The 24,857-nt window shown below is 36.5% G+C and overlaps 1 protein-coding gene across 1 annotated transcript; it reads right to left on the reverse strand.

Annotated features, from left to right (window-relative positions):
• Positions 1 to 316: 316 nt before the first annotated feature.
• Positions 317 to 24,547, reverse strand: lmx1al (LIM homeobox transcription factor 1, alpha-like). Its single transcript, XM_042719773.1, has 9 exons — positions 23,311 to 24,547; positions 20,750 to 20,835; positions 20,427 to 20,610; positions 5,692 to 5,924; positions 5,425 to 5,588; positions 5,275 to 5,352; positions 3,864 to 3,981; positions 3,639 to 3,794; positions 317 to 3,562 (listed from the first exon to the last, which is right to left on the reverse strand). Exons 1-9 carry the CDS (start codon positions 23,352 to 23,354, stop codon positions 3,405 to 3,407), a joined length of 1,221 nt encoding a protein of 406 aa, XP_042575707.1. The 5' UTR covers positions 23,355 to 24,547; the 3' UTR covers positions 317 to 3,404.
• Between the last annotated feature and the right edge of the window lie 310 nt (positions 24,548 to 24,857).

Below are 24,857 nucleotides of genomic sequence, written 5' to 3' on the forward strand. Positions count from 1 at the left end.
ACAGGTTTTTCTTGAGTCCTGTTTGGATGTTTTTCTCCTTACCTTGGCGTCACTGTATAATATTAAACCAAAGAATGCATGCATGTAATATCTCCCCCTCACATTTCCACCGGTTCCCTGCGTCCAGGAACAAAAGCCTGTAGGGAGGGATTAGATTAGGGCTGCTTTGCCCGCTGGTTAACGGGAGGGAGGACACGGGTTTTGAACCTTTGACCACCGAGCTAAACAGACCTTTCATTTGGTCCATTTATCAAACGTTTTTACCAGAATCGCATACTTATCAGAGCGCATGAACCATAAATCACACAGCCAAGCGTCAGTGTTTAAAATGACGAGTTATATTGGACACTGTACACAAATGATCACACTAAAAGAAACAGAAAGACGTACCATTGACCAGCTGTCATCACCGCAGTCCTTCAAAGGAACATAACACCACTTTAAATGAAACCGTTCAGTATCACAAAACGCTTCATGAAAATGTGAGCAGTTGATTTACCAGCAACTCGTGTCCAGTGTACTAAAAACTACATTTCAGTTCGTCAGGTTATGGAAGGTTTTCATAAGCAGATAGTGTTCATGTAAATCTGCTTCAATATAAATAAAACATTTCACATACTGTATACAGTGTCTCATGCTGCAACATAAATATTCCAGTGCGTTAAAAATAGCCAACGAGAACATAATGAGTTAAAAGACGTGAAGTAAATAACTGCACGTATAACAATAGAGCTAATTACAACAACAGTCATGTGACCAACACATTTAATAGTTTACAATAAAGCACAATTAGCACCACGCTGCCAAGTGTGCACGTCCTGTAACATTTAGGGGGTATTTTTAATACTTTGTGCTATTTTTCTTGTCAGTACTATAGAGATAGATGTCATATTTGTTATTAACCCTGTAACAGCAGTAACCCTGATTATTTCCTCGTCTCAGTTTGGAGATTGTAGCACATTCCTACATTTTACCTGATGATTAACCATCTAAAGCCTCCAGTCAGTGCTGCTGCAGAAACATTCAAGGCCCTTGATAGGTTTCACATCTCACTTTTTTTTTTTTAAAGGAAATGTACCCTGTGTCCAAAACCTGAAATTAGAATGAAAAAAATCTCTTTTGTGGTTTGGTTGCATCGTAATTTTCCATATTTGTCAGACCTGGCTTTGATGGAGCAGTGTTGGCTGAGCACTGTGCTATGTGTGCCTCCTTTGCTCTCTGAACCCTGTCAAGACTCCCTCACTCATATTTGCTTTGAGATATACACTTCAGCTTTGATGGTTCATTATTTTGTGGTTTCTTAATTTACTTTTTTTTTTGTTAAATATTTTGTCTCTTTAATTTTGTAATGCACAGTCAAGGCAGCTGGAAAGTCCCTATCTGAGAAACTTACAATAGTTGAAAACCTACCCATTTAAATTTCCTCAGAGAAAATACTGCAATAGCTGTCGACATTTGTAATTTCTGAAATGAAAAAATGAAAGTTAAATTTGTGTTAAAGGTGCACTCAGTCCCCCCCCCCCCATTTAAAGATTCACAAGCAAAAAATCAATACTTTTTAAAATAATGTGTTAATATACATTAACACGAAGACTCATAAAAGCTATTTTACATTTTCTACATTTTTATATTTTCTGTTTTCATTTTAATTAAAGTTTTAGTCATTTAGATGTTTTGCCATTTGTATTAGTTTTTTAAATGTCTATATACTTTTTATTTAATTTTTTAAAATCATTTTAGTACATCAAGTTAAACTAAATGAAAATGAAAAATGTTGCCAAGGCGACTAAATTAAAAAAAATTCACGTAATGTTATTTTATAAGTAATGAAAAGCCTTTCGGTTTTAATTGCTTTTGTGTTTGTGATGCTGCATCCACACCGCTAGGTGTCAGTGTAAGTCAACTGCTATATTGGTCAGCTCAACATACAAAAACTGAGTGCACCTTTAATAAATTTCTTTAGAAGAAATGTTAATGTACATTTGACTTACGCCAGCATGCTAGACTCTTTTGGTTTTCACGTTAGCTTTAAATAAAAGCTGATTGGAGACGGACATTAAGATGGCAAGGCAGTAAGGAGAGAGTGATATAAAATTGACTTGGGCTGTGTCTGAAATCACCTCAATTAACCCTTTATCGTGTGCTATTTGAGGGGACAGTCATTAGTAGTGGACAGAACTTCTGTCTCACTTGGTTTCATTCACTCATTCAGTGGTCTATGTTCTCCTTATTTTTCTCGTAAGAGCAGCCGTGGCCATTTGCTTCCGGTTTCACTCACTTTCAGCTATTTTTAACTGTACAAAACAGTTCATTTTGCTGCTTGATATCGCAGAATGGTGTGTCTTACCGTGTTATTTTAATGTATTATCTTAATTATGAACACACTGGTTTGTAGTGCTAACAGTTTTACAGTTTACTGCACTTTTGTTATTCTTCCCGTTATTTCCCTGCAGAGGTTAATGAACCAAAAGTCTCACACAATCACAGAAACAGCTTACATCCACGTTGAAAAATAAGGTGGATAGATAGCTGCAGTGATGACGTATTTTTGCAGGTCAATCCAGAAGTTTACATAACCCTGGTTCCTTCAGCAAAAACCCAGTAGCTTTTTTTAATCGCATAAAATAAGCTCTGTGGCCAACAAAAGTATATGATTCCTACATGTTTCGTTCATCACGATAATCTGCACACAATGAACACAACGTTTATGAATTTTGAAGCCTAAATACAATCTGCTGAAGTATAAATCTTCCTTAAAAGTTTGAATTAGCGATTATAAACATAATGAGGCTATGGAGGCTACTATTTGGACCCAAATGTGCATTTAAACACTTAAAAACCATTAGTGAGGTATTACTACTTTCTTTTATGTTGTGGAATAAAATATGAAAATATTTGGCGCTTGTGTTTACCACAGACCTCATTCCAGGCATTGAAAATCATTAAAAAAAAAAATTGACTTTGACAACCGGATGTGATAAAATAATAATTTGTTTCTGGGTATTAGCTTGCAAAAATATGTCACTGCAGTGCTCTGTAGTGAATGAGGTAATTGATTTCGGATACAGCCTTGATCAGAGGGTGAGGTAACACTTACATGAACAGCTGCTCATTGATGTCTGTTATGCACCTATGACCATCGCAAAAAATGATTGAATGAAACAAAGCGAAACAATAGTGCATATGTATGCTATAAAACATGTTTTTCCAGTGAATTCCTATTCTGTTCATGTCAAATAGATTTTTTTTGTCTTGGTTTGGTTGTTTAGAGCTTTATTGGCTTGACTAAGATACGATTGAGGGATTCAATTAGTTTTGACGATGAAAGATGCCTCCAGTGAGACTCAATCTACTTGTTGCCCCCTGCAGTGGTGGAGGAGCGCTTTAGGTAGGTGGAACCAGGGTCATGAGGTAAAGTAGGAGTTTTGCATCGAGTAGAGGCGATCAATGGGATTTCCTATCCGTCCTGCCAGAACTCCTGCCTCGGCGGTCGACAAGAGACAGTCCCCGAGATGACTGAGGCTTCCATCGCTGTCCAAGTCGTGGAAAACCGTCTCTGAGTCTGAAATAAAGTCGGCGTTCAAATACAAACAGTAACTGAAAAAATAACTCCAGTTAATGCAGTGGGAGATCCTTACCGTAGGAGTGCATCTGCTCGGGGCCTAGCTGCGGTGGCGTGAGCCCGTGTCGGAACTGTTCGCTTCCGTATATGTTGGGATCCAAAGCCAGCAGTTGTTGGCGTGGCAGAGAGGAATATGAGAGCAGCCCATCCAGTCCGTGACTGCTGGAGCCATCTGTGGAGAGACAGAGCTGGGTTCACACCTTTCATCAAGCCATTTCACAAAGTTCTGTCCGTGTCTTACCCTCGCTGTCATCGTTACTCTGGCGGCCCCCTCTGCTCGGGCCCCTCCTGGTCCCGCCCATCTGCTCCTGTTCTTGCTGCTGCTGCTGCTGTTGTTGTCTGCGAGCGATCTTCTTCATCTGAACTCACAAAAACAGCAGTTTATTGAAGTCCACTGTTCCTGGAACAACATTCCCATATCAAACAAGCTCCGAAAGTGGGTTCACAATGACAGCGATTAATCTGAATTCGAATTTAATTAGTAACACTCATTGGTGTAGAATACGCGGGAGACGTGGGGGTCGTGTCCCCCCACATCGGTCTGACATGCCAGGAAATCCCTGATATGGACAAAGGCATTGAACTATCACTGTTGCCAAGCTGAATAAAAACCAGACACGTTTTGATAGATGAAACATCAAGACACACGATTGTGATAATATATAGTTTATGTGTGTTTTTCAAGACATCTCCAGGTACTAAATAAATAAAGTATTTAAATAATGTAGTGTTAACTGACATATCGTTTATTACAGTGTATAAACTATAAAATATACTTTCTGCCTTATTCTGTGAAAAAAAAGAAAAATATAGGGAAAAAATGTTATAGAATACAAATTATTGGTTATTGTCCAGCAGTGTATTTGATTTCTAAGTTAATCTATGCATGACCTGACATTTAATTTATATCCCAAATGAGGCAATGTTAACATTATGGAGTGCTAAATGCTCTCATGCAGTGTATTTGGTTTCTTAGCCAATTAAAAGTAATGGATAAGAAAAAATAAAACCTGTCAATAGACAAAAATAAATAAATTATCCGTGCCTTTCCGAATAAGGTATTTGGCTTCTGGCACACCCCTAAATATATATATATACACACACACACACACACACATAAATATATATATTTTCCGTGAAACTATATATCTATCTGTCTTTCTTAAAGTAGTGTCTATCCATCTATCTACAGTATCTGTCTTTCTAAAAGTATCTATCTGTCTGCCTGTCTATCCTTTACAATATCTGTCTATCTATCTGAATGTATCTGTCTTTCTGAAAGTGTTGGTCTTCTTTCTGTCTGTCTTTCTGGAAGTATCCATCTAACCATCCATCAGCTCATTAGACCTAGAAATATTTCCCCCAACACTTTCAAAGAAGGCTTTGTCAAGCCAACATTCAAAACGTAATCGACAAGCATTTTCTTTTGTGTCAAAAATCTACAGCTACATGACTTTCAGTTTATTTTAACTCTACTTAACTCTTAAGCCATGTTCTAAGCCTCAGAAATAACACAACCACTGAAAACTAATTCACTGATAGAACAAGGATGCTGTTTTTGCTTTTTTACCTAAGTAAATCATGATGAAGCAAGATCTAGTGTATCAAACAGGAGAGTTTTCAGAATTGATCAAAACATGATGCCAGCTTACCTTTGCTCTCTGGTTTTGAAACCACACCTGCACGACTCTCACCGTCAGTCCAGTCTCAGCTGCCAGAGTTTCTCTGACCTGCAACAACAACATATGCATGAGATGTACACACATGCTGTTTCCACACATGAGCGGCCTGTGACTGCTGACCTTTCGGCAGGGTTTGGAAGACACCTCGAAGGAAGCCTTGAAGGCACGCCGCTGTTGTGTGGTCAGGATGGTTCGTGGCCTCTTGGATCTCTTGTGCTCCTTCCCATCATCCCCAGCCTTCCCTCCAACAGAGACCCCACCACCATCCTCATCCTCACTCTTTACTGCAAAGGGAAACTGAGCATTGGCTTAAAGGTGAAGAGAGTCATTTCTGGACTATTCTCTTCTGTAATTATACACGACCTTCAGCGAGGTCACTGAGGTTACCTGACTCGGTAGGGGCCGGACTGATGGCAGCCAGCATCTCTCTCTCCTTCTCATAGTCTCCCCGGCAGAGCAGCTGTCCCTCCTTTAGGACAAACTCATCACCTCTCTGCAGCCGGCGCTCACACTCGCAGCAGCTGAAGCAGCTCAGGTGGTACACCTGTCCCAGCACACGCATGATGAGCTCCGAGCGGCCGATCGCCTGCAGACAGGCACTGCACTTCCGCACAAACAACCTGCACACACACACACACACACACACACACACACACACAAGTGCACATTGTTGATATGTTTCTGAGTGTTCACTTTATGCAGTGTTTTGTGTGTAACACTGGGTGGCAATATTTGACAACAGACTAGATGTCACACAAGCAACTGAGTAAAAATGGATCATTTAACTAGTGCTGTCAAACAATTAATTGCATCCAAAATAAAAGTTTTGGTTTACATAATATATGTGTGTGTACTGTGTATATTTATTATGTATATATAAACACACACACACATGCATGTATATATTTAAGGAAAACATGTTATGTTTATATATCACAAATATTTATATATAATATAAATTACATGAATATAAATATATGCATGTAAATATTTTCGAAATACATGCTGTATGTGTGTGTGTTTATATATACATAATAAATATACACAGTACACACACACATATTATGTAATGTTAATTGTTTGACACCACTACATTTAACCCTTTAAAGCCTACTGTATTATATATGATACACATTCCTAAGGCCACCAAATGGTCAACAACATGATCAAAAACTTACTGAAAAATACTTCTGTTGTCTGTATGATACTTTTTTTTAGCAAATAAAAGGCCTTTTAGTTTCATTCTAAAAATATCCACCTTCAGAACTTTAGTGATTTTATAAAATAAACGTAAGAATGACTTTTGTATTGTTTTAATAATATTTCAAAATGAACATTAAATAGATTGAATCAACTTAGGTTTAATCCATATATCATTTTATAAAAGAATAATTATGGTAAAATGTATCAAATATGATGATTCGGGCTTTTGAGGAATGTATATTTATTCATCTCTCAGTCATCACTGTACTGCACTACATTCTGTTTTGAAACTAAAAGCTATCAAGCTTTGATCATAAAAGCATATAAATATAATCTTATAAGACAAATTAATGGCAGATATAGAATAACAATTTATATGCACTTATGTAAGTAGTTGGCTATACTTAAAAAAAGATATCACTTGAGTATGAGCTCCATATTCTCACTCTATACGAGTCATAAAAGCCTGATGTACTGAATATGATACTGAACAAAATACACATGCACATTTTTTCATAATATATATATTAAAAACTGTTTAAAAACATTAAAAATATATATTTTTAAGATTATTTCATAGTCAGGTCTTACAGGGTTAATATTATTAACATGTATTACGCTGTATTTAAGCTGTACATTTTATCAGTGTGTCACCTGGGAACTGAACCCATGACCTTGATGTCGCTGGCACTATGCGCTATGGTAAATGTTTTTAAACTTAATGAATTTCCAAAATGATTAGCAAATACAGAGATGTACAGGGCAAAAGTGAGCAAATGTATTCAGAAGGTCTTGCTACCAACACTAAAAAATGCCTCTTACTCTCTTAACGGTGTTTTCTTTCTAAACAGCTCATCAGCATCACAATTGGTTTTAAAGGCCCTCTTGCTCTTCAATCCCCACCAAACCCCTCGTTTTTCTTCCTCTCTCCCCTCCCTCGCCGCTTGATATTTTCTGCCAGAATTCCCTGTCCTCCCTCCCTCGCTCCCAGCCTCCCTCCCCAGCTCCGTGAAACTAATAAAGACAGGATTAATTAGATTGTTGTTTAAACAGTGCGATGCCCAGACAGACGCTGTAAACTCATAACCAGGGATTGAGGATAGCATGGGGTTAATCTCTCCTCTCTCTTTTTCACACACTCGAATAAACACACAATACTCACACACACACACACACACACATTTAGCAGCACCTTTATATGGCTGTGCTCATGTACTCTCATAAATATTGACAGGTAGTCAGTATCACAGATGAACCTGTAGATGCTCATATGGTGTGGATGACAATCTAATCCTTCTGCACAGTGTCATTAAGCCAAAGCAACTGTCACCATTCACTCAAAATGTGACATAAACCAGTGTGAAGTTACTGTCACACACCTGAACTGGACAACAAAATGTTTTGTTGCTAGGGTGTTTTGGGTAATTGCTAAGTGGTTGCTTACTGTCCCAAGTTTATGATATTGCGCTCTCAGGACCCTACTTTAGTGCAATTTGTTTTGTCAACCATGTAAAAATTGTCAAAAGCCACCCTCTTTTACATATCATTCTATCACGGTGCAGGACAAGCTATCATTTAAAGTAATAGTTCAACCAAAATGACGATTCTGACAAGAGCTATTCCTTTATTACTTGTGCTTAAGGGTTTGTTTATCCCTAACCCTAAATATAAGCATTAAGAATAGGGATACTTGCATTAGCAGTGACCACTAATGAAATTAAAAGCACACATACAGTATAGGTGGCAAATAAAAGTATAAGTTTGATGAACAAAACATTTTGGAGGTGAGGAACAGATGAAATGCACATTTGATGGATAACACAGACTTCATGACAGTTGCAGAGACGGATGGCAGGAGTTCTGGTGTGTGTGTGTGTGTGTGTGTGTGTGTGTGTTGAGGAGCACCGAGTGCCGGAGATGAAGGTGTCATATCAGAAATCTGCTGAAGGGAGAGGCAGCCAGGTCCACACGTTATAGCCTCTAATCTGCACAGATGTGATGATCCTGTCCGAAACGCAGCTGCTATGGCTAATCTGTCTCAATCCATCTGCCAAAAATGCCAAATTACCAAATCACCACCTACTACACCCAGATCAAAGAAGACCAACTCTGAGCAAAACCCATACAGAAACTGACTCAAAGAGTGAATCTCATGAAACCTGTCATATTTCACCTCAAAACTTATATTGAAATTATTTTTCTTAAAGAAAATGAAGCCTCTTTTTTTTTGGCTTTATAACATTATTTTTATAGCTAATATTTCAAGTAATTTCTTCCCAAATCTCAGTAAAATAATGCAAAAAGTGGTATTCTCATACAATCATGTGAGAAAAAATTATGACGAGTTATAAATCATGGTTATATCTTAATAAAAAAGATAGAAATTAATGACAATTATTACACTGGAAAAGAAACTGACATTGAAACATTTTTTGCTCAAATATTTCACAAATATTTATGAAGAAACAGAAAATAACACTAAATTAAATGTGAAATTCTGAAGTAGAAAGACAGAAATTGTATTTTCTAAAACACATGCCAATATTCAACAATAACTTGTTTTTTTTTCTGTACACTGTACAGTATTTTGGGTCAAATAATTTTAATTTTCATAAAAATATTATCACAATGTAAAAACTCTTTATTGGTCATGAAGTACGTTCCATTTTCTTTATGCAAAATATAATTTCTTGATTTTTTTATACTGATTTTGAGGTGAAATGTGACCTGAAAATCACCTGGTCATGACATAAACCCACAAACTTTAAAATGAACACTTTTAAAATAAAAACACTGCAAACGGACACATTAAACGTGACAGTTACAGAAATAACACCACGCTTTGCACTTAAACATATACAGTCCCGAAGTTAACTGAGGATGAAACTATCTTGGGGGAAAGAAATTATGATTGCGGGAAGGCAATCAGGCACTATGAACGTACAAACTGTGTTCATGATGTCAATTCAATAAGGTTTTACATGAATCAATAGCCAAATCATGCATGAACACATAATTTTACATAATCAAACACTTACTGTCATAGTTGCGAGGTTTGTCTCGCAGACTTTGGTGCATCTTTGTATATATATGGAGGCAGTATGTAGATCATATACATGTACACATAATTGCAAGGGTTGGTGCGGTGTGTGTGTGTGTGTGTGTGTGTGTGTGTGTATATGAGCGAGAGAGAGAGAAAGAAAGAAAGCGGATATTGCTGTGAGGGAAGGTGGCTCAGAGCCAGGGTTCAGTAATCACATCATCTTCTTTTATTAAATCTCACTGCACTGCTTCTGCGTTATTAAAATCTCCCAGCATTCCCCACAACCCACTCCCGCCACCCTCCCTCCCTTCCTCCCCGACACACCAATATTCACAATGATGAAATATGAGAAAACCAACAGGTAGCTGATAAAAATGTACACATCAGACCACTCGCACGCAAAAGAGAAAGCACAGGTGAGCAGCTAAACCGTTCAGTACTGACACATATTATACTGCCCCAATCATGTCATAGATGCACACTTCAGTGCGCACTTGCTAAAAAATTTGCCTTTTTGTTCTTAGCATGCAAACGGTGCTACGCACTAAAACACCGAAACAACAATCGACTAGTGACAGCATGCATACTTTAATTGTCTAATTATGTTTTGATTGCACTGAGACACATCATAACTTCTGGGTTTATGCTAATAAAACTAATTGTGTCATTGTACACTATAAAACACTCTCGGCTGAATGGATTACTAGTCATATGAAGAACACTTCAACAGGGTTATTAGAAAGTGTACTGTATATCAAGGTGGCAATTAAGTTAAAATGACATTTCTTATGATGCCTTGTAGTGTATTAATGAGACTCAACATTTTTAGATGATCATGTAAAAATCATGGGTGAAAAATAACAGTAATGATTTGGTTCCATTTGTTAACATTAGTTAAAGGGATAGTTGACCTAAAAATGAAAATTACCCCATGATTTACTCACCCTCAAGCCATCCTAGGTGTAAATGACTTTCTTCTTTCAGATGAATACAATCAGAGTTATATTAAAAAATCTCCTGGCAAGGGACAAGCTTGCGAGCTTTATAATGGTAGTGAATAGGAGTCGAGATTTTGAAGCACTAAAAAGTGCATCCATCCATCATTAAAAGTGCTCCACATGGCTCCGGGGGGTTAATAAAGGCCTTCTGAAGTCAAGTCACGTCACCTTTATTTATATACCGCTTTTAACAATACAGATTGTGCCAAAGCAGCTTTACAGTATCAAATAGGAAAATAGTGTGTCAATGCAAAAGGACAATAGTAAACACTATAAAATATGCTAGAACCATGTTTTGTTTCACACAAAGGAAAACCAGTCTCCTCCTAATTTATATTGAAATGGATTGAAACCATGTTTCTTTACAAATCCTCGTTTTGTACGTCTAATTTGTGTCTGGTGTTTTATTTTGCTCTTTCTACTGCACTTTCACGTTTGTCACCACGTTCGCCTTGCTAGTGTTTATGATTTATAAAGTTTTAAATATGGATATTTTATCTTACAAAAATGCATCGATTTGCTTCAAAAGGCCTTTATTCACCCCCTGGAGCCATGTGGTGCACTTTTTATGATGGATGAATGCACTTTTTGGGCCTCAAAATCTCAACCCCCATTCACTGCCATTATAAAGCTTGGAAGAACCAGGACATTCTTTAATATAACTCCGATTTGTCTGAAAGAAAAATATACACCTAGGATGGCTTGAGGATGAGTAAACCAAGGGGTAATTTTCATTTTTTTGGTTGAACTATCCCTTTAACTACATTAGTTCATTTGAACTAACAATGAACACTAATTTTTTATTATTGACTTCACCATATATCTATTAAAAATATTTCATAGACCTGAACTACAAAGAGTATTTTTATTAATTAACGTAAGCTATGATTTCTAAATACTGTATCAAATATATTGCTCATTGATAATGTTAGTAAATGCATTAACTTGTTATGGGACCTTATTGTAAAGTGTTACTGAAATAAAATTAATGAGTATTATAACAGTGTGATTTACTAATCAATAAAATTCCTCATGAGCTTACTAACTGCTTTTTGTTCTGGATTTGTAGCACTAGAACAGAGAAATGTTCATGCAATGTTTGATCCTGGAGTGGACCAAACGTTCTGGATGCAGAGAAAGAAACTGCATACAACCAACTTTGTGTCAGTATATATTTTCCTGGATGACTCTACCTTGCAATGGCCTGCCAGTGCTGTAAAAATCCTGGTCAGGTAACCAAAAATGTACTTAAATCATAACTTAAGTTATTCAAATTATAAACAGGAAAATACATAAAAAGAGATCATGTAGTTACACTAACAAAATGGTTCTATCAGGTAACAGTCCACCCAAAAATGATAAGATTTTTTATCCTCATGTTTTTCCAAACCTGTGTGACATTTTCCTTCTTTGAAACACAAAAAAGGTAGTTAAAAAAATTAAACTATTTTTGTCTGTATAATAAATGTCAGTGGGGTTCAAAACAACTGACTTCCATAATATGGATGAAAAAAACAGATATTTTTCAAACTGGAAACAACAACGGGAAAATCGTGACAATTCTGTGGAACTATGCCTTCGACACATTTCCACTGATGTCTCATTCTTCAAAATGCTACAAAAATCTTTGGTCATTAGCCACTTTTCAACAGAGCAAAGGTTTGTAGGAAATCCTGATTCTGACAGTCGATATGTTGTAGAATATGATGGGTGTCATAATATCCCATCTTTTATAAAGAATTTCACACTATTTTTGGTGACGAATATGCACTATTGGTGTGCTGACGTACTTATTGTGATGCATTCCCAGACTGACAGCATAACCTGTCCATACGTTACAATCACACGTCAGTTTCCTGCATCCCTCGTGTGTGTGTGTGTGTGTGATACTCAAGGGCTCAGGATCGATGTGTTGAGTTGTGTGAGGCGAGAGTGAGTCTGCGAGCGTGTGTATGTGTGTGTTTGGATAAAACAGCTAATCCCCAGGCCACCAGAACGCAATATCCTGTCAGCCAGATTCTCATTTCCTGTCTCTCTGTGGCAAGGCGAGAGAAAAAAAAAGACGTGTAGAGGGGGGACGGGGGATTCGTTGCCCCAGAAACAGAAGATACGGCAGCCCTGTTTGAGGATATCTATGGCGTTCTTCCTATCTCTCCCCCTCCCGCTTTCATTTTTTGCCGTTCTTCTTTTATTATCTCAGATTTAATAAAGCCAAGGCGAGCAGCTTGTTCTGCCATGAAACATTTATTAGCCGTCTGTAATGAAATTGTTGTGCGGGAGGCGAGGTGATGGAGACTCATCACACATTATGCAAAAACAGTGGCAATATCACAAGAGCAGACACCTCGAGCTCATCTCTCCTCTTCCTCTGTCATCTTCCTCTCTCCACCTCTGTTTGTCATCTCCATGGCCTTCTGACATCCCCTGAGCTCTCCTTCACTGTCTGCTCTTCTCTCCCTCTATCATTGACTGATACGTATATGCTCTGAAAAATAAAGGGTCTTTATTGGCATCCATGGTTCCATGAAGAACTTTAAACATCATTCCACAAAATGTTCTTTATAGTGAATAAAAAGGTTATTTAGATCAATAAAATGTTCTTCACACTGGTTCTTTGAAGAACTGTTTACTGAAAGGTTCTTTGAGAACCCAAAATGGTTCTTCTACGGCATTGCTGCGAAAACCCTCTTTTTGAACCTTCATTTTTGTGGCTTCAACAGAAACTTCAGGCTCAGAAAAACAAAACAGTAATTCAGGCAAGAAAATTTTACTAATATTAGGAATATTGTCTTGCCTGAATCACTGCTTTTGGAAAACATGTTTTGTTTTTCTTGGCTTGAACTACCACAATGTGTTTATGTCCTTATTTAAAGTACCATGTAAACATATTCACCACAAGGACTACACACATGAGGTTATATGTTTAAAACTAAAACTACATTCTTACAAAAACAAAGGATCCAAATGAGGATTTTCACAGTGATGCCATAGAACAACCATTTTTGGTTCCCAAAAGAGCCTTTCGGTGAACAGTTTTTAAAGGAATAGTTCACCCAAAAACTAAAATTTGTCATTGTTTTCTCACTCTCGTGTCATTCCAAACCTGTATGAGTTTCTTTCTTTTGTTTTGAAGGAATTTTGAAGAACCAACAGTTCCTATTGACTTCCATTGTAGGGAAGGAAATTGAAGTCAAAGAAGACAAGAAGAAGACGACATCAACGGTTTGATTACCAGCATTCTTCTGAATATCTTCTTTTATGTTCAATGTAAGAAAAAACTCATACACGTTTGGAATGATATGAGAGTGAGTAAATGATAACAAAATTTTCGTTTTTGGGTGAACTATTCCTTAAAAAAACATTATTTCTTAGTATGAAAAACATTTTGAACCATCTCTGTGGAATGGAAAGATTCCATTGATGTTAAAGGTCCTTCATGGAACCATCAATGCCAATCAAGAACCTTCATTTTTAAGAGGAGAGGTTGATTTTAAACTAGAAGCTGATGTTTTATATTTAGAAGGAGTGAGTGGCTTGCCACCATGATGCTAGGATGTTGTGGGTGGTTGCCATGGTCTAGCTAGTTGCTAGGTAGTTGTTTATTGCTAAATCTGACTTGAATCCCTTTTTGTTAATTTTATCATCAAACAGGTGAACATTGTGAATCTGATTGCTCAGAAAAGTAATATACAGTACCAAAGAAGTTTACTATGCTCACCTAGGCTGCATTTATTTGATCATAAATTTAGTAAAAACAATAATATTGTGAAATATTATTATTACAATTGAAAAAAAAAACTGTTTTTTACAATGCAAAGCTATATTTTCAGCATCATTACTCCAGTCTTCAGTATCATATGATCCTTCAGAAATCATATGCTGATTTTCAATCGATTGTTGCTTTATAGCATTGCGCCTGATTGCATATGCCACAATTTAAGTACAGTATGAATGATAAAACTAATGGCTTCAGCAGTAGACAACCCAAGGTACGGCAGCGTCCTACACCAGAGCCCGTGTGTCATATTCCTGTCTGACAGTGCAGCAACTCTCTAACCACAACACGGCTTGTAGTCATGTCTAAGAACATAATTAGCAGTGTTCCCAATCAAGACCCCTCCACCCCCTCCCCGTTCCCACAGACACAAAGAGACAGCGAGCAGAGAGATGATTAAGCGAAAATGTGGGATAAATGGAGAGATAAACTGATTGGTGTCATCACGGCTATAAATCTCAACAAGTAGGAAATGAAGTTTGGAGCAGAAATATTATTAGAAATCAGACAGTGATGGACGAGCTAGAGGAGAGATGCACGGGGAGGAAGAAAGACCGAGCAAAAGAAAGGTGAAGATTGCGGTAACCATCAACTGAAGTGCTCATAATAACAACTCCGACTAAGGATTTCGGTAGAACGGTGATACTGTAAATGATTGACATAGAAAAATATATTATTTTGTAGTTGCTCTTTCAAGTACAGGAGACAGAGAATGCATTTAAATGATTATTCTGAAGTCCACATGATGACATTGATTACCATAAAAAATTATTTGTCCTTTATGTACTTTAAAAAAAAAAGTAAAAAATAAATGTCATGTTGAGACACTTACAATCTGCTTGTTAAGTCATGATGTAAAGCTGTTTTTGTTATTGTTTTACAGTTTTAGGTGTTAAGTTGTCAGAGCTTCAAAGTAGTAAAATTGGATATAACTTTACACATAAAATGTTAGCAAGGGATGTTTTCACACTTAAATCATGTTAGCAAGCATATTGTTCACATCTGAAATGGTGAATATTTTAACATTCATTAATTTCCCCTTTACTGTAACCCCAACTTCTGCATTTTTAAGAAATGGTGGGACAACTGGAAACTACTCTTTGTGTTAATAATCAGCATTATGCCACAAATGTTGTCAAATGTGCTTAACTTGAATCAAAATATTCTGGATTTGATATTCATCTGAATCCATATTCAATCCGAACTATTCTGGTAGTATCACGTATAGACTTTGTCTCAAATGTTTTTCATAAAAACTAGTGCTGTCAAACAATTAATCACGATTAATCGCATCCAAAATAAAAGTTTTTGTTTACATAATATAATTGAAATATTCTTTTTATTTATTATTATGTATATATAAATACACACATACACACATGCAAGAATATATTTAAGAAAAATATGTTATGTTTATATATTAAATATATTTATATATGATATAATTTATGGGAATATAAATTTATACATGTACTTACATGTAAATATTTTCAAAATATATGCTGTATGTGTGTCTTTATATACACATGATAAATAAACACAGTACACACACATTTATGTAAACAAAAACTTTTATTTTATATACGATTAATCGTGATTAATGGTTTGACAGCACTAATAAAAAGTCCCTATGATAAATTGAAACAGAATAAATGGAATAGAAATCTACAACTTCTTGATTACAGACTTTGATATTTTGACAAATCCAGGCACATTTCAGGACATTTTTGAGACCTCTTCTAAAATTCTCAAAGATACATGATATAACTGGATCTTTTTCTCAGGAGCAAATGCTAGGAGAAACAAGTGAGATATTAAAGAGCTCACCTTTGTGATTTTCCTTTCTAGCATCTCTTTACACACTGGGGGCTGTTTTCGTTCTGTTTCCCACCCCGCAGAGTGATCTATTAAACTTGGGGCATCTTAAATATCCGCTCCCCTGTCTCCACTCTGATAGGCCTCCGAGACCCTCGCTAGTCTAATTCTCTTCTAGGGATCCAGGCATCGTACCCTGGGGCTGAGAGCCTTTATTGGTCTGGGACTGGTTTCACGAGGCTGGGCTGCGTGGTTGTCTGATGGCTGTGTGTGTCGAAGTCAGCCAGGAACACAGTGATGGAGAGAACTGGACCATTTCAGGGACGTTAGCAAATGTTTGTGGGTTTAGTGAATAGGGATTTGGTTTCGGTAAGAGAATAGGTGTTACTTGAATGATTGAAAAAAATGATTGTCTGGTCTTAGTAATTTTTCACTAAATTGTAATCTGAAATCAATCCCTTTTTACAACTCCTTGCATTTTGGTATTTAACATCCACTTTTTGTGATCCGAAGTTGGCGTGAAATGAAAATGTAGCTATCTTCTAAATGCATGTTATTGATCTTATTGTGAACTATTAATTCATGCATATGATTTCCTAAAAAAAAAAAAATCTAAATTTCATAACTCAATCTTCTAGTGAAATTACAAACTTCTTTTTAGTTGATGTATGACAGTCTTCTCCAATCATTTAGTCTGTTTAACTCTCCTTCACACCTGCCTTCATCCAATCAACACTTGACAAACAGAGCCAAGTCCCACCTTACGTTTTTTCTTTTTCGATAATTAATTAGACATACATTACAGTAAGGAAGAAAAGAGCTGCTGCTACTTCTATTTCATCTTCACGTCAATATGCGATGAAAGAAACTGCCCTATACATCTTTTTTACTCTGTTTTACTTGGAAACATGTTATAATATAAAACTAAAATGGGATGTGAATGACTTTAAGTGCATTCTAAAAAATATGTAGAAACACCCAAACAATCTTTTCATTCCACAAAAGATTCTTTTTAGTGGAAAAAGCTTCTTTAGATTATTCAAATGGTCTTCAAACTAAGAAAAAAAGTAGTTCTTTAAAAAAAAAATTTCACTGAAAGCTTCTTTGAGGAACCAAGGCTGTTCATTGGCATCGCTGTGAAAAACCTCTTTTAAAACCTTTATTTTTTTGAGTGTGGCTATTTCTACCTGACTTATAAATGAATTTTGCTGGTGTAATGATTCAGTTATTTTAAATAATATTTTCTAATTTAAAGGAATTAGGAAATGTATGTTTCCACACGTGTGCACATTTTTTTTTTTTTTTTTTACAATACCTGATGATATATTTTTACAGTAGAATGTCTGCTCAAGATAGTATTTTTTCCACAAAATTCCTTTTTTTTGCACCATCAAAGATTCCTTGGCTCCCCAAAAATGGAGCGCACACCTGCTGTAGATGGAGCAGAGTGGTGGGTGCTGACGGACAGACAGCGGAGAACACAAGGAGATATTGTTGTGCATTCACTCAAGGTCACCCACACAACAGTGTGCCAAGTCTCCTCCATAGATACACCACATACCACGCCGCAGCCTCAATATTCACAAATAATGTTGGCAAAAATGAGACATTTGCATTCAAAACTTAAATCTCCACCATATAGTAAAAAAGTCTGAATGTAAATGATAAACGAATTCAAATAATACAAATGGACCAAGCTCTAGGGAATAACAGCACCAGCTTGCACAAGAACAGTTTCTCTGCGCTCTGTTCCCAGAACAGCCATCTCACTTGTAATCGTTGATCACCTTAACCCTCATTATGGCATCCTTGCAGCAGTGCAAGCACCCATGCAAAACAATTATCAAATCTATGGTCCCATTTTTCTTCAACGGTGTGAAGAAAAGCAGTTAGTATGGTAATTTCATACCCTGAAACAGTCCTGGATCTCAGGTGATCTATCTTTCTGGGAACATATATAGAATTATTTTATATTCCCTCTGGGAATTCTTCCTGCTAACTTTTCGATCCTCTTTTATTCTCTCCTGTCCATCTCCAGATGTCAGCAACAGAGGGGAGTGTCCACACTGCTCAGTGGTGTCTGACACTTCTCACAACAGCGATAACAGGCCACAAAATCGTCCTTCAACTGTCCGCACTCCTGCTGATGTCACTGGGAAGTTATGGTTTCTCGGAATCTCCCTCTGACCCAAACTGATACAGAATGATTCATCAGAGAACCAGCAGTTAAAGGGATAGTTCACCCAAAAATGTCAATTCTGTCATTATTTACCCATCATGTTATTTCAAAGACTTTGTGCACATGCACTGTTTTCATTTTTTGGTTCTTCAAATTTGTTTTCCACAGACAAAATGTGGGTTTGGAATGAGATGAGGGTGAGTAAACAGTAATACATTTATAATCAGATTGATGGCTCAAACAGACGGAAAATGTGAAAATATGTGAAAAATCAGATTGAAATAGGTGATGTAAACCTAAAATAAACCAATTAAAAGGAAAACTTAAAGGGTGTAAATGCTTAAATCTACTTTCTCTATTTTCTATCTTCTCAGGATTCAAAAATACCTTTGGCATTGCTGCTTATGCTTATTTAGTCTCATGAACTAATCAGTGCAGGAGACTGAATATTTACTAAATATCCCCCCCGAAAAAAGCTCTTGTGGCATATATGTGACCCTGGACCACAAAACCAGTCTTAAGTGTCAATTTTTCGAAAATTGAGATTTATACATCATCCGAAAGCTGAATAAATGAGCTTTCCATTGATGTATGGTTTATTTGGATGAGACAATATTTGGGCGAGATAAAACTATTTGAAATCTGGAATCTGAGGGTTCATTGAAAATTGCCTTTAAAGTTGTCCAAATGAATTCTTAGCAATGCATATTACTAATCAAAAATTAAGTTTTGTTATCTTTATGGTAGACAATTTACAAAATATCTCCATGAAACATGATCTTTACTTAATATCCTAATGATTTTTGGCATAAAAGAAAAATCGATAATTTTGACCCATACAATATTTTTGGCTATTGCTACAAATATACCCCAGCGACTTAAGACTCAAGAGGTTTTGTGGTTCAGGGTCACATGTGTCATTCAAGGCAAAAATGACAGTTATACTCATGGTAGCTCTGCATGTGTTGAGGTTTTGTATGTATTGCACATGTAATCAAATATGAACCAAACTGTGAAATTTAGGATTCATATAATCCGAACTTTCAGAATCTGAAATCTGATTGGATTCATTCCGATTTACAAAAATTAGTACACACACCTAATAATGACGGAATTTTTTTTTTTTTTGGGTAGAACTATGCCCAACACAGATCCCAACCTACAGCATTACACATACATCAACTAAACCTACCGTCACCAATATTTAACTACACATTCTAACAGAAATTGACCCTTCGCAAAGACCAGCCCCTTAGTTACCATTGCTATGTCCGACAAGCCATGCCACTCTCATGCCACACATCATGTCATGAAAAATACACCGCGGAGCAACGAGAAACCTGACAACACGCCGACAATACAAGACAGAGCAGGTTACTTCTGGTATGAAACAAAGTCTCAGCTTTCAGTTTTTGCCATTTATTAAGAAATGCATTTAAAGCTACATGTGGACCGATCATCTCTTCCTCTTCACTAGTTATGAATGAACACCAGAAAGTATCTTGTTTCAACCACGGAAAGACCTCAATACACCGTTGTTCAAGTTCAAGTCCAGTCTGTTTTGTTTTGGCAGATTCTGCATTATGATTGATCAGGTCGCCTGTCAATCACACTCTCTGCAAAGGGTCAATTCCAGTAACACTTTATTTTACAGTGTCCTTGTTACACATTATATGTACTTACTATAGTAATACAGTACACTAAAAATACAATATACTATAGTACAGCAACCAGTCCCAAATCTAACCCTAAATCTAAATTACGCAAGATAATTACTATTACTCAGTACTTGTTTAGTTGCAATACCTTACAATAAAGGGTTACACTTGTTACAGTTTAATTATACATTTAAGTACGGAGTACTGTTAATTAACTACATGTTACTATATGGTTAGGGTTAGGATTACTAAGTACACATAACGTGTGTAACAAAGACACCTTCAAATAAAGTGTAACCAAAGTTCCTTATATTCCACAACAGAGCTTCAGCATGATCAGAAGATCAACACACCCATGAGGCATTTGCAGAGAGATTAGGGCAATGTTTTGACTATGCTATGACTTTGATGGAGTGTATACAGACACACGTTGCACGTTGAACTGTCTTACTTCTCGTAATCATGCTTGCAGTAAAGCAAGCGGTCGCGAGAGTAGCAGGTCCCGCTCAGCGCGCTGCGACACACCGCACACTTGACACACGTCTCGTGCCAGGACAGCTCATTGACGCGCAGGAGGAAGCGGTCCGCGATGGGAGACTCGCACCCTGCACACACCTCACCTCCTCCCATGTGCTCTGGCGGAGGAGAACAGAACAGGTGTCAGCTGACAGGACACACACAAATGTGCCACGAGGGACTCCAGACACACGCATTACAGCACTGATATTAATATGGAAAGATCAAGAAACGATAAACGAAGAATGAGAGTCTCACCGTAAGGGGTGGAGGAGGGGGCCTGCTGAAGACATGATTGGTTTTCTTCTGTTTTCATTCCGTTCCTTCCTTCTTTGGAGTGCTGACTGAAAAACAACAACATAACAAAGACTCACATGTGAAGACAGCACTCGGTCTGTGATAATGTGGAACTATATAAGCTGCTTGTAATTGCTCAATGTTGTTATATTTTATTGTCATTTTACTTACATGTGGGATACTGAGAATAATCTGCGAGGAAACAGTAAAAGCCAAAAGCAGGTCCTGTTTGGGCCCATTTTAATGTGCATTGTAATATATATATATATATATATATATATATATATATATATTAAAAAGGGCTAATACGAAAAAAAAAAATATTTTAAAAATAACATTACATGCCATCTTCTGTAAATGAGTAAACATGGTCTTGTAGCTTATAAGGAAAAGAGTGTTCCCAGAATTCCTTTCAAGAAGCATCGTATTTGTTTACGTTTCATTTAAATAGGCCTATTTATATTTATTTTGTTATCGGTTATATATAGAGTGTTTTAAATTGCATTGTATTTAGTTTAATGTTTACTGCAGTATTTTAGTCATATGTGTAACAGTTAAGGTGTTTTGTGTTCGTGTCAGTGTCTTTTTTTTTGTTTTGTTTAACTTGAGTCACCGTTTTTCTCATTAGTAAAAATATCTGAATAGGTCAAATATGTTGGTATATATACTGATATCATATGATTTAACGACATGTAAAGTCAGAAACAGCAGGCTACGATATAGACCTACATGTAATCTCGTAATGCTTGGAAAAATATCAAGTTCTGTGTCGACGCTGCCAACTTTTATCTTTCACCTTAAATGCAACATTTATTTACAATGCAACCTATTCTTCACGCGCTTTCTCTCGTAGCATATCTGTTTTAACTTATTTTACTTGATCTGACTCTATAAAAGGGGAAGTGTTTAATGAATGCATGAGCAGGCTGGATGTGTTTTGTGCTCAGTCAGAAGCTCGTGCAGGTGAATTGTCCGGTAAAAGCGCGCGGCGTCGGTAGCTATTTGGCAAAACGACACAAAGCAAAAACAAAGACGCCGTCGCCGTCAGATTTAAAACAGGAAGCATACTGCCTCATAATAACGGATGACAGTTTTGATTATAGTCATTTAGAATAACAGAAGCTTTCACAATAAATATGCATTTGAGATTTACACTGTTTGGTTTATTTGGAAAAAGAGGGAAATCTAAATCTTGATATGTATTTTAGACTATTGCCTACTTTGCTTTTAGAATATTCAGGTTACATTTTTTTTAACTCGGCTATTATCTTTGTTGGTGGTTAAATTATTAGGCCATTATTGTTATTATATCTGCTTTATAAAAATCCCTTTTCCTTGGAAATTTAAAGTTGCAATATTTTTTTCTAAAAGCAGAAATCACACACTGCGTGTCTGATCCCTTTCCCCATTCATAATGCAGTTAATTGCATAATGAGTCGATTAGCTTATTAAAAATACAAGAGCTAATAACGGGTCATCGGCCTCAATGAGGAATAATCTCACTGCGATATTCGCGCTTATGTGGAAGCACGAGCATCTTATTTACATATTGTTACATTTATTTTATTTTTTTCGAAGCTATACGCGTTATCCAAAATATAGGCCTATTTTAATACCGTCTGTTAAATGTACGTGGGCTTCAATATGGCCCACCTGTCGTGGTATAAAGGGAATATTCTAATTATGATGATTGGGGCTGATCTATGCCAATGTTTAAGTGAAAAAAAATAAATAAAATCAATTTATCATTCCAAGTATTTCAGTAAGTAGCCTAGCAGGCTATTACGACACTAAACTGGTGCAATTTGATATAATTTCATGATCTGATATTCTGCGTTCATTTTGTTTCAACTAAAGTCTAGTGTTCATTTTCATTCGAAGATGCTCCATGACAAGAAATTTCAGTGTTCTGTGACGTGATATAAAATGCAAACATAATTATGAACAATATTAATATTTTTTTAGGTTATGTGTGAAATAGCGGCGCTTTCGATTATGATGTCAATTTGATCCTATTTTTTATAAACTTACAGAAACTGGTGCCTGTATTACACTCAAGTAGGCTCCCGTAGAGTTAACTAATTTCTAAAGAGGGATATTTTATATTTTCTGCACAATTCGCCTACACACTCTCCTGAAAAGTTTCTTGTTTTTTTAAATTTATTTTTTATATAGCCTATATAAAATTCTGACACGCGTCCGTAATTTTTCCTATAATTTGGCCTAAACTGAACTCATGAAATTTAGGCTCAGGTTTTTACCAAATACAGATACGGCAGACCTATTAAAGTATCAGACATAGATAGGCTATGTTAGATGAAAATAAAGTCATGTAGGCTATAAATAAACTCATTAACACCAGCGCAGCAAAACTTCGCATTTCTGTAAAATGTAGCCTAGATTACAGTAGACAAGAAGAAATGAACATGCATGTTTCTATGTGAACACACTAAAAAAAGTTCAAGTATCACTAGTGTGATAGCCTAGATGACAGCAGGTGATGCTCAGTCCCGTGCACTTACCTAGTGCTAAAACACACTCCTCCTGAGATTTCTGTTGGTAACATCAAAATACCTTTGAAGAAGAGGACGGGCAAGAGTGCTCCAGGAGACAAACTTTAGGGTTATAGTCCAAAATGCACGCAGTGCCGCAAAAGCATTGCCAGACTGTGTGTGTGTGTGTGTGTGTGTGAGATGTTCAGGCGCGCGCTTTATGTGATGAAGACTCGGGTTGCGCGCGCACAATGAAGGAGCGAAACATCAAGGAGGGGTGCAAAAAAATTACACAGGCATGCACAGGAGTATCTCGCTCTTTTTGATTCAGTGAAACAATTTTTTTTCTTTCTGGCTGATATGCTCTTTTAAAGAAATAGATTGACAAGTTCCTATTGCTGTTATAGAATATAGTCTATATAATAATCTCAGACTTTAGGTAAAGATCATTAGACTTCAGATGAAAGACGTATTGTGAACGTAGGCTAATATTGGTTTGTAAATAACAAGTAAATGAGTGTTAAAGATGCAAGGAACGTATCATTTCTATACAGCTGAAATCAGCCACCTTTCAGGATGAAGTGCGTTAGGTTAAATAACCTACATAATCAAATGTGTAATTTGTACTTATAGTCTATATTTAAACAGTATATAAACATATAATAACATTTCGAAAATATGATTAGCACCAATATCTATACACAAGTATGAATTTGTAGCTAATATAGCCGTATCAAGAGCTACAGTGAAATAATAGTTACTTTATACAGGTCTGCTGACAAAACTATGGCTGATATGGACGTTTAGGTCATTTTTGTAATAATTAATATACCCAATTAAGAGCTGTAACTCGAAAACGTCGTCAAATGCAATGCGCGTCGCGTCTGCCATCTAGTGGCCAAATCGTGCCACATAACAGTTTCGCTCCAACCCCAATTAAACAGATCTGAACAAGCTAACCGAGGTCTGCAGGATTACTAGAAAGTTACAAGCAGTTGAATTTGATCAAGGTTGAAGCTAAACTGAAAGTGGACCCCGAGGGCTAGAGCTGAGTAACCCTGAGCTAGAGTTATTATATGAAATAATAAGCAAGTAAAATTAACAATTTGCATGTGACATTAGGCCCTGATGTGCTCTAAATAATAACTTCCCCTACTGATAATATTAAAACGGCTCACTGTGTGATTTTCTCTTCATAGACTCCTCGGTGTCCAGTTATTAATGTTATTCAGATGTAAATTAACATTTAGTTACCACTTGTAGTACACTTGAACATAGGCCTATCTTTCACAGTACACTCAAGTGTACCACAAGTGGCAACTAAAGACTTCTGTTAGAAGTGCATTTTAGTTCATATTCGTGGCATCCCAAAACAGACACAGTTAAGTAGTACTTAAAAAGAAGAATCAGTTTTATATTAAGTACAAAATTAGTGCGTGAAAATAGGGCACTTTAAGTACATTATGGAAGTGTACTTTTTTCACCTGGGTTTATAAAATATAAAATGCTGAAAACAAAGCCGTATTGTTGGTTAAGGATGTGAACACACTAAAAATAATGTGGTTTTTAAAGAATCC

This window comes from Cyprinus carpio, chromosome B3 (genome assembly GCF_018340385.1).
Source record: "Cyprinus carpio isolate SPL01 chromosome B3, ASM1834038v1, whole genome shotgun sequence".
NCBI lineage: Eukaryota > Metazoa > Chordata > Actinopteri > Cypriniformes > Cyprinidae > Cyprinus > Cyprinus carpio.

Bases quoted from the DNA above. Each gene is read 5' to 3' on its own strand.
- lmx1al (XM_042719773.1), bottom strand. From the start codon at position 23,354: ATGTTACCAACAGAAATCTCAGGAGGAGTGTGTTTTAGCACTAG. The intron at 20,611-20,749 runs GTGAGACTCTCA...CTCCTCCGCCAG, and splicing joins CCCCTCCTCCACCCCTTACG to AGCACATGGGAGGAGGTGAG. The intron at 3,982-5,274 runs GTAAGCTGGCAT...TTGTGAGTTCAG, and splicing joins TTCAAAACCAGAGAGCAAAG to ATGAAGAAGATCGCTCGCAG.